General features: G+C 41.7%; 1 protein-coding gene across 1 annotated transcript in view; it reads right to left on the reverse strand.

Moving 5' to 3' along the window:
- Window positions 1-613: 613 nt before the first annotated feature.
- The window catches only part of LOC107300516 (scm-like with four MBT domains protein 2), a gene marked incomplete at its 5' end in the record, with an annotated part of 29,629 nt that continues 19,558 nt past the window's right edge, over window positions 614-10,684 (reverse strand). The window contains 6 exons of the mRNA XM_015829838.1: window positions 614-754; window positions 2,504-2,629; window positions 4,004-4,225; window positions 6,285-6,460; window positions 7,297-7,472; window positions 10,426-10,535. Of these exons, the coding sequence (XP_015685324.1) occupies window positions 614-754; window positions 2,504-2,629; window positions 4,004-4,225; window positions 6,285-6,460; window positions 7,297-7,472; window positions 10,426-10,535 (951 nt within the window). The remainder of the gene's footprint in view (window positions 755-2,503; window positions 2,630-4,003; window positions 4,226-6,284; window positions 6,461-7,296; window positions 7,473-10,425; window positions 10,536-10,684) is intronic.

The following is a 10,684-nucleotide window of genomic DNA, read 5'->3' on the forward strand; positions in this document are numbered from 1 at the left end:
CACTCCTAACTCACCGAGACGCCGCAGCATGATACCGTGGTCCACGGTATCAAAAGCCGCTGAGAGGTCCAAAAGCACAAGGACAGAGGAATAACCCCTGTCCCGGGCCCTCCAGAGATCATTCACCAACGTGACCAATGCCGTTTCCGTGCTGTGTCCCGGCCTGAAGCCCGACTGGTATGGGTCTAGATAATCTGTTAAAGGCAGAAACTTCAAAATGGCCAAATCTTGCAGGATTTCAGTGATGTCTGATGACGACTTGGTTGAAGAAGTCAATTATTTCGGGATGCGTTGAGTGAAAATGACAGTGTTGGGTTTTTTTGTGTAGGATCACTGATGACTTGAAGCAAGAGTTGATCTTGCAAGCTTTGCTGGTAAATGGTGGTGGATTTCAAACTTTTATTTTATTAAAAGCTGATTGTACCACTTCTTGATCATGCAAGGTTGCCCAGCACCTTAAAAAGATTTCTGACTTCAGCTCAAGATCTTACTTTAGTTCATTTTGCGGACATTTCTATGCATACACAGAGGCTCCATATTTCCAAATACCAGGAGCTGAGAAACAGGAATTGCAAGCAAGGCCTTAAAAAAAATAAGAAAGCAAAGGGTGTTGTCAATTGGCATATTGTGCATAAAACGCCAGCTTCACACGTTCAATCTGGTGGCACAGTTTGATGGCTGGCCCAAGCTTCAGTTCCATGCATTCCTGGACTGTTGGGAGTGTCAGCAGGAGAAGGGCTTGTCCATCAATATCCTGCAAAAAGGAGGAACAGGAATATATATATAGTTAAGGAAGCATCCTCAGTTGAAATTTGAAAACATCTGGACTGTGGGGCTTTTGTACAACTTGATCCAAGGAAATAACACCCCCGGGTGTCTATTAATTGAACAAAAGATTTGGCCCAAACAAAATTCATAGGCACAAAAAAAAAAGGAAATAAGGAACTTTGATGAGGAAGTACTACAGCTTTGGGGGTTTCCTAATGCTTTAGTCTAAGGAAAAATATGGAAAAGACAGATAAAATCATACATGGAGTAGAAAATGTGGACTCCCAAGTTTTTCTCTCTCATGATATGTGAACCCATTCAGATGAAATGTTAAGAAGGTTCAGGGTCATGAATGGATCAGCTGCCTATCATCAGAAATATTCACAGCCACACATGTGACGGTTTTACAGAGGCTGAACAGTTCCTCAAAGAATTAAGCTACCAGGGGCTTCTGATTTTGATGGCTGTTTACTATTTAATATATCTTAAATATCAGAAAGCCAGAGTGACATTAATATAGGTATCCTTGCGTAATGACCAGTCATTTAGCAAATGTATGGAGTTATGATAGACCTCTCCAAAGCTACTTATGACTTGGGTCCAGAGTCCGACAGCTGCATGCATACACACACACACACACACACACACACACACACACACACACACAATTAACTAGTGGAACAACCTGCCTCCAGAAGTGGTGAATGCTCCAACAGTGGAAGTGATTAAGAAGAGACTGGACATCCATTTGTCCGAAATGGTATAGGGTTTCCTGCCTGAGCAGGGGGTTGGACTAGATGACCTCTGAGGTCCCTTTCACCCTATCAATCTATGTCCTATGCTGATGCAGTTCTGATCTTATATCAGGAAGTGCTACAGGAAAGAAAGAAAGAAAGAAAGAAAGGAAGGAAGGAAGGAAGGAAGGAAGGAAGGAAGGAAGGAAGGAGGAAGGAAGGAAGGAAGGAAGGAAGGAAGGAAGGAGAGGAAAGAAAGAAAGAGAAAGAAAGAGAAAGAAGAGAAAGAAAAGAGAGAGGGGAAAGAAAGAAAGAGAAGAGAAAGAAAGAGCAAGAAGAAAGAAAGCAAGAAGAAAGAAAGAAAAAAGAGAAAGGAAGGAAGAAAGGAAGGAAGGAAAGAAAAGAGAGAGAGAGAGGAAAGAAAAAAGAAAGACAGAAAGAAAGAGAAGAGAAAGATAGATAGATAGACAGACAGACAGACAGACAGACAGACAGACAGATAGATAGATAGACAGATAGATAAAGAGAGAGAGAGAGAAAGAAAGAGAGAGAGAGAAAGAAAGAAAGAAAGGAAGGAAGGAAGGAAGGAAGGAAGGAAGGAAGGAAGGAAAGAAGGAAGGAAGGAGAGGAAAGAAAGAAAGAGAAAGAAAGAGAAAGAAGAGAAAGAAAAGAGAGAGGGGAAAGAAAGAAAGAAAGAGAAGAGAAGAGAAAGAAAGAGCAAGAAGAAAGAAAACAAGAAGAAAGAAAGAAAAAAGAGAAAGGAAGGAAGGAAGGAAAGAAAGAAAAGAGAGAGAGAGGAATGAAAAAAGAAAGACAGAAAGAAAGAGAAGAGAAAGATAGATAGATAGATAGATAGATAGATAGACAGATAGATAGATAAAGAGAGAGAGAAAGAGAGAGAGAGAGAGAGAGAGAAAGAAAGAAAGAAAGAAAGAAAGAAAGAAAGAAAGAAAGAAAGAAAGAAAGAAAGAAAGAAAGAAAGAAAGAAAGAAAGAAAGAACCTGTTCCTGAAATATTTTGGCAAGGGAAGCGCAGTCGGTCAGCCGGAGGAATTGCACCACATCGGTCACTGTCCATTCCAGCGGGTTGCTCTCCAGAATGAGCATCTCTTCCGCAGCCTGCTTGATCTGCAATGAAGCAAAATTGGGATCACAAAATTAGGACTGTTCTGAGTGATCCAGTCTGGCTCTTTTCCTAGCTAGGAAGTCCTCCGATATGTCTTATAATGTAGCGTTAAGTAATTAATATACTATTGGAAATAGTAGCCTTTAGAATGTTTTAGATTCTTTCTGGTTTACATTTATTTGTACTCTGCTCTTTCTTTCGTATGTTTTCTACTTACTTTTTTTTAAAGTTCAATACTCAACCTCCCCCCCCCAAGTACAGTATATCTTAACCTTGGCCACTGGAAGAGGTATGGACTTCAACTCCCAGAATTCCCCAGCCAGCATGGCTGACTGGGGAATTCTGGGGGTTAAAGTCTACACTTCTTCCAGTTGCCAAAATGGAGAAACTCTGGTTTAGAGCAGGGCTTTTCAACCTTTTCACCCATTGTACCACTTTTAGGACATGGCAACATCCAAGTACCACCAGTCGCCTAGCAAGGTGTCAAAAACTTGATGATCCAAAAATAAAAAGGAAAAAAGTGATAAAGTACAGGTAGTCCTCGACTTACAACAGTTCGCTTAGTGACTGTTCGAAGTTACAATGGCACTGAAAAAACTGCCCCCCCCCCAAGGCACAGCCGACCAAGACACCTGCTTGCCTGCCCGGCGGCGCTCTTCCTCCTGTCCGAGGTTTTCATTGTTGTGAGCATTTTTGTTGAAGATTGGCAGCGGGAGTGGGGTGGGGGAGTGTTTGGTTTTTATTTCCCCCCCCATCTACTGGGTGGTTGCAGCAGGTTTTGGTCATTTCACATGACCCTGGGACACTGTGACCGTCATAAATACGAATCAGTTGCCAAGCATCTGAATGTAAATCACAAGACCCTGGAGATGCTGCAACATTCCAGCTGATCGGCGCTTCTTCTGGGGCCTGGCGCTGATCCTGGCGCTTCCACTGAGCCCTGACAGCCCTGCAGCTACAGCCATCTCTCGCTCAGGCTTGTGCGGTGCTGCCACCGGTTCAGCTCATTCCCCTCCCCCGCTACCACTTTTCTAAGATGGTCGCGTACCACCTGCCAGGTGCCAATGTACCACAGGTGGTACCCGTACCACTGGTTGAAAAGCCCTGGTTTAGATCATGGGCCAAGAAAAGAAATGGGGGAAGGTTTGTGAAGGCCCTTTCCTAAATAAACACATTTCCCTTTGGAAACTGGCCTGGGACAGACCACATAAAGAGGGATGTGGCCTTCAAGCCTAACCAAGCTGGCTTGCCCGCAAAACATCCCAAAACAAGCATATGAACAAGGCCTACAAGACAGCAAACCAACGAGGGTTGAGTTGGAGTCATTCAAATGTCGGAGACCATCAAAAGCAAGGTACGGCTATCCAGCCACTTACCTGCCTGGTTCTTTGGGCATGCAGGAAGGAAAGCTTCTTCGGGGCTTGCCCGTCACTCTCGGGCCGAGCCACATGGATGGAGTCTCTGCTGCTGCGTAACTTCATTGTGCTCACTGGGATGGCCAGAGACATCTCCTCCGAGGAGGCATCCGTTAGATCATCCTGCAATTCTGGGTTGATCTCCTCGCTCCACGGGGTGTCTGCCTCTTCCTCGTCACTCTCCTGCCACGAAAGTGAATTGAATTAATGGACTGTATTTGTACACCCCCTGTAGGAGGTGACAAGGCTGAGCCCAAGGGGGAGGGGTCAAATGTGTTATCGGTCTTGAGTCCCTTCTTGCTCGCAAGAATTCCCGTGACTCTTATCCACTGCCCATTTGTTTTGGCCATTAGTTATTCAGATTCTTGTAAACGTAAGCTTGCAATAAATTCTTATTTTCATTTGAATGGAATGAAACCCCCGAATAAACCAAAGAGCTCCCAGTAGAAAACCAGATTAAGAGAAATCAGCACACTATCAGAGCTGAAACTTCTCTTCTGCCTGCAACATGATAATTAATAATAAATAGCTGTAAATGAGGAGCGTGAAAGGGAATCGGATGAAACTACCCAATCAAAACCCAGAGGGCATCATCAAGTGTTTCCTGGGAGAGCACCGTTTTGCAATAATTACCATTAAATCAAACAGATAGAACATAGCTAGACTCTGAAGAGAGGTTATTATTCCATTAAATAGGAGCCAAGGTAGAGAAACAGCCTTCCCTTACATCAGGGGTCTTCAAACTTGGCCCTTTTATGACTTGTGGACTTCAACTCCCAGAATTCTTCAGCCAGGCACGCTGGCTGAGGAATTCTGGGAGTTTGAAGTCCACAAGTCATAAAAGGGCCAAGTTGGAAGACCCCTGGTCTGGATCCAAGCCTGCAGTTTCATCAAAATGGCCGACTGAGAAATTCTGGGAGTTGAAGTCCACAACTCATAAAAGGGCCAAGTTTGAAGACCCCCTGCCTTACATCACTGCTTTTCAAACTTGGCCACTTTAAGACTTGTGGACTTCAACTCCCAGAGTTCCCCAGGCAGCATGTTTAAGGGAATTATGGAATTATCCTGGCTGAGGAATTCTGGGACTTGGAAGTCCACATGTCTTAAAGTATAAGGACTGGGGAATTCTGGGAGTTGTAGTTCACACATCTTGAAGGGGCCAAGATTGAAAAAGACTCATCTAGGCATTCGTGAATTAACAGCTGCACCCCTTAAATTGTCCCCTCTAGCCATTTTCAGCCCATCTCTCTATCCTATTTTTCACCTTGGGGGGTTAGTTCTTACTCACAATAGAATGATGCTTGAGTTGTATGAGTTATTTGTCTCTGATACTGCATCACGATATTTTCTGTCTATCTAGCAAACCTCTTAAGGCAGGGGTCTTCAAATGTGTCCCTATTAGGACTTGTGGACTTCAACTTCCAGAATTCCTCAGCCAGGCATGCTCGCTGAGGGATTCTGGGAGTTGACATCCACAAGTCATAAAAGGGCCAAGTTTGAAGACCCCTGTCTTAAGGAAAATTATACTTTACAATACAGATGTACAATATAAACAACATGACCCGAAGGAAGATGAATAGGAAGAGAAGAGCTAAATTATGCACAAATATGGCAGTTGAAGTTGTCTTAAAAGTTGTCTGGTTTGCAAAAAATTACTCTGGACAGCATTGTAGTAGTTGATTCCTCCCACATTAATCTAATGTAAAAAAGATGCTGAGACTGTAAAAAGACTACAGAGAAGAGCAACAAAGATGATCAGGGGAGTGGAGGCTAAAACATATAAGGAACGGTTGCTGGAATTGGGTATGTCTAGTTTAATGAAGAGAAGGAAAAGAGGGGACATGATAGCAGTCTTCCAGTATCTCAGGGGTTGCCCCAAAGAAGAGGGAGTCAAGCTATTCTCCAAAGCGCCTGAAGGCAGGACAAGAAGCAACGGATGGAAACTCATCAAGGAGAGAAGCAACCTAGAACTAAGGAGAAACTTCCTGACAGTGAGAACAATTAACCAATGGAACAACCTGCCTCCAGAAGTGGTGAATGCTCCAACACTGGAAGTTTTTAAGAAGAGACTGGACAGCCATTTGTCTGAAATGGTATAGGGTTTCCTGCCTGAACCTTGGGTTGGACTAGATGACCTCCAAGGTCCCTTCCAACTCTGTTATTCTGTTATTCTCGTCTGTTATCTTTCCGACTTATTCCACCTCGGGTGCAGATAATTTTCACAAGAGACGCCAAATCTCACCTCTGACAATCCTGCTCTGTGCAGATCTGCTGCTGAGGGAAAATTTTTCTTCAGCGTTAAAATGGGTTTCCGCATTTTCCCGCAATCAGACAAGTTGTGTCTTCTCTCCAGGCTGTAAGTGCTTTCTTCACCGGGGGAAGATTTAATGACTTTCCTCCGTTTTCCATAATAGTATGCTGGAGAGGAAAAGTTTGGTAAAAAATAAAAATAATAATCAAACCATTCAATTCTGGGGAACTACAGATAGTTCCTTGACCTATAGCCATTTGTTTAGTGGCCATTCAAAGTTACGACAGCGGTGAAAAAAGCGACTGAGGAACGTTTTTTTCCACACTTACGACCGTTGCAGCTTCCACGTGGTCACGTGATCAAAATTCCGATGGTTCATATTTATGACGGTGGGCAACCTTCTGACAAGCAAAGTCAATGGGGGAACCGGTTTCACTTAACGACTGTGTGACTTACTTAATAACTGCGTTGATTCCCTTAACAGCTGAGGCACGAAAGGTTGCAAAAATGAGGCAAAACTCACTTAACCAACTGTCACGCTTAAGCAGCAGAAATTTTGGGCTAAATTAGCATCATTAAACTAATTTGATATTATATTTCTTTCCTCAGCCAGAATGCAAGAAATTCCGGTGGCTTCCCCAGTGCTGTTCTTCAGAGTCAATTTAAATTGTTTCCCATCAGCAAATGCCAACACCAAATCTGATTTATTGGCAGATTTCTAGGCCACCCCAATCATAATACCCTAGGCCCAGGGTAGGCATCCTTGGCTCTTTTATGACTCGTGGACTTCAACTCCCAGAATTCCTGAGCCAGCATGGCTCAGAGCTTGGAAACCTCTCCCTTTCCCCTCAGCGTGATGGCTTAGGAATTCTGGGAGTTGAAGTCCACGAGTCATAAAAGAGCCAAGGTTGCCTACCCCTGGGATAGGTCATGCAAGAGAAACAAAATCCACACAAATCAAAACCAAACCACGTTTTGTGCCACCGTTGTCATGTACACTTACCGTATTTTGTTTTGGTGTGACTGGAACAGTTTTCAGGGCAGCTTTCGGTGACCGGCAGAGGGCTGAATAAATTGGGGCAGCATTCCAGTTTCGCACACACCTTCCGGCAAAAATCTGGGACTTGGTCAGACGTACGAACTATCTTGACCGTTGCCCTGTAGGTTTTCCCTCGGTATCTGTGATAGTGGTTGCAACACAGCAAACGTTACACCATAAATCAAGATTGGGGGGGGGGGGGTAACACTTTAGTTTAGTTGGATCAGCCAGGTCCCCACAAAGATAGGTCACAGGGACACAAACCAGGATTTAGGAATGGTTTGTGGGAAGAATCCAGAGAAAGAAATATTTTGGGAAATATTAAGAAGGCAGAATATATTACTCCAAAGGATTTTAAAGGCAGAAACCAATCCTCCCCCCAAACGGTTTCTGCTCCAAACAAAAAACCAGGTCTGCAGAAATGCAGATGTGATAATCTTGTCAGAAAGATTGGATTATTTTTATTTCAGACGGTTCCTGTTAAACTAAGCCAGAAATTTTTTGATGACTTAAATGCAACAATAATGAGATTTATATGGCAAGGGAAAAAAGCAAGAATCAAAATTAAACTGCTACAAAAATCAAAAGACAGAGGGGGCTTTGGGCTCCCAGACTGGAGACTTTATTACCAAGCCGCTATTTTGTTGTGGCTTAAAGAATGGATCACACTGAGAAATAAACAACTTCTTTACTTAGAGGGACATGATTTGCAACTGGGTTGGCATGCTTTCCTTTGGTGCGAGAAAAACGAAGTACATAAATACTTCCAAAGCCATGCCATAAGGAATGTATTACTTTCAGAGTGGGAGATAGATTCCTGCTAAACTGGAAGATGGAACAAGTGAAAGAAACAATGATAGTGTGGGCAAAGAATTTTGGTTATTCTATAGATTTAAAAGATTGGCAAAAACTATGGGACCGAAATATTAAATTCACTAAAGCAGCTGCATATAAGGAAAACCTATATAAAATGTATTATAGATGGCACATGACACCAGTTAGATTAGAGAAAATGTTTAAAAATGTATCAAATATGTGCTGGAAATGTAAACAACAACCAGGCACTTATTACCATCTCTGGTGGATATGTCCTAATGCTAAAAAGTTTTGGTTTAAGATCCATATGTGGCTAGAAGAGATGATTAAAATACAGATAAAATTTAAACCAGAACTCTGTTTGTTAAGAATATTAGGTTTGAATTATGGAAAAGAGAATGAGTATTTAATATTGCATGTGCTGACAGCCGCAAGAATAATATTTGCCCAATTTTGGAAAAATGAAAATTTACCATCTGACCAGGCTATAATAACAAAAATACTCGAATGTGCAGAAATGGATAGATTGACTTTAGAAATGAAAGAGAAAGAAGACACAATTTATTTTAAAACATGGGGAAAAATTTATTATTGGTTAGAAACACGCTAGAATGAGAAAAGATTATGAAATTTAAAGAGATAATTGATAATTTGTATTTATATTCCATGATTATTTGTATGAACTTGTTCTTATTTCTTCTTCTTCTTCTTCCTCTTTGTATATTCGTGATCTTTATTAATATGGTAAACTAGAATTAATATGTAATATATTATTATCTTAAAGTGATTATAATTAATTAATATTAAGCATTGTTAAGTAGTGAAATGAATGAGATTTATTGACTAACTTGTTATTTACATGATTATATGGAAAGTTGTTTAATAACAGAGTAATTATTAAGATTTAATATGTAAACCCGGACTGGTAGACTTGCTGAAGCGATGTTATTTTGTGGGATAATCCCACTTTTGTGTTACCCCTTTCCCCTGGTCTAAACTTTTTGTATGCTTCCCGTTGTCTTATCCTTTTTGACCCTATCCCTTTATTATCTTTATAAAACTCAATAAAAATATTTAAAAAAAAAAAGAAAAGAAAGGTTGGAGACAGGAAGCTGGGATTAGAAAGATAAAGATCCCTAGAATCAACAATCCCTCACACCCAAAAAATCCAACACTCATCAGTCACAGCAGGCATAGACTCGAGCCCGTAAAATGATAATAATAACAACAACAACAACAATAAAGCTGGAAGGGATCTTGGAGGTCATCTAGTCCAACCCCCTGCTCAGGCAGGAAAGCCTATACCAGGGGTCTTTAAACCTGGCCCTTTTACAACTTGTGCACTTCAACTCCCAGAATTCCTCAGCCAGGCACGCTGGCTGAGGAATTCTGGGAGTTGAAATCCACAAGTCATAAAAGGGCCAAGTTTGAACACCCCTGGCCTATATCGTTTCAGACAAATGGCTGTCTAGTCTCTTCTTTAAAACTTCCAGTTTTGGAGCATTCACAGCTTCTGGAGGCAGGTTGTTCCACTGATTAATTGTTCTAACGGTCAGGAAATTTCTCCTGACATATTCCTTGGCGTGATTGTTCCAATAACATTTTCATTTTACCAGCCACACTGAGGTAATAATAAAAAAAGAAAACCTCATCCAAACCTATTAGCTGGAAGAATTTAAGATGTGACAGTTTACTAGGCCTTGCATCCGTCTGGAACAGCAGAAATTCCCCTAGTGGAATTCATTTTGCTTTCCTAATTAAGTGTGACATAACTGAAGTTGTAGAAGCAGGGATAAAAAATCTCCAAAGGGCTGTTTTGCAAAAGAACCTTGAAAAGAACACACCAAAACTCTTGTGCTGAGCAAAGAAGGTACGTACGCATGTAGCCCTTGACTTACAGCAGGGATCCTCAAACTTGGCCACTTTAAGACTTGTGGACTTCAACTCCCAGAATTCCCTAGCCAGCATGGCTGGCTGAGGAATTCTGGGAGTTGAAGTCCACAAGTCTTAAAGTGGCCAAGTTTGAAGACCCTTGTCATAAGTCAAGGATTACTTACATCCTCAAGTACATTAAGTGGAGGCTTTTAAAACTTTTTTGCTGTAATTTGGCGACAGTGGCTGTGTTTGGCTAAGTTATTGACACAATAGTTTGTTCAATTGTTTTCAGGTAAAATATCTTCTACCTGCCAACATCCTTTCCCTCCCGTGCCCGCCATCGTGGATATATTCTTAAACAGAAACAGTCTAGTTTTTCTTCCTTTTAGAAATAGTCCTTACTTTGCTTTGAGATTCTCTTCCTGAAAGTTCCACCTGGGGTTGTCGACAAGTTGTAACTCTCGCAAAATGCTTCTGGGTTTGTAGGCAGAGTTGACCACCATACGAAGGATCTGAGCAGAGCAAAGACACTGGGCTTGAAGCTGTGGCCGGAAAGCATCAAAGACTGCACAGTTCAAGATTAATATCAGCCCTGTGAGGTAGGCCAGCTTAGAATAGAATAGAATAGAATAGAATAGAATAGAATAGAATAGAATAGAAT

The sequence above is a fragment of the Protobothrops mucrosquamatus genome, unplaced genomic scaffold (assembly GCF_001527695.2).
Source record: "Protobothrops mucrosquamatus isolate PMUCROS unplaced genomic scaffold, P.Mucros_1.0 scaffold7304, whole genome shotgun sequence".
NCBI lineage: Eukaryota > Metazoa > Chordata > Lepidosauria > Squamata > Viperidae > Protobothrops > Protobothrops mucrosquamatus.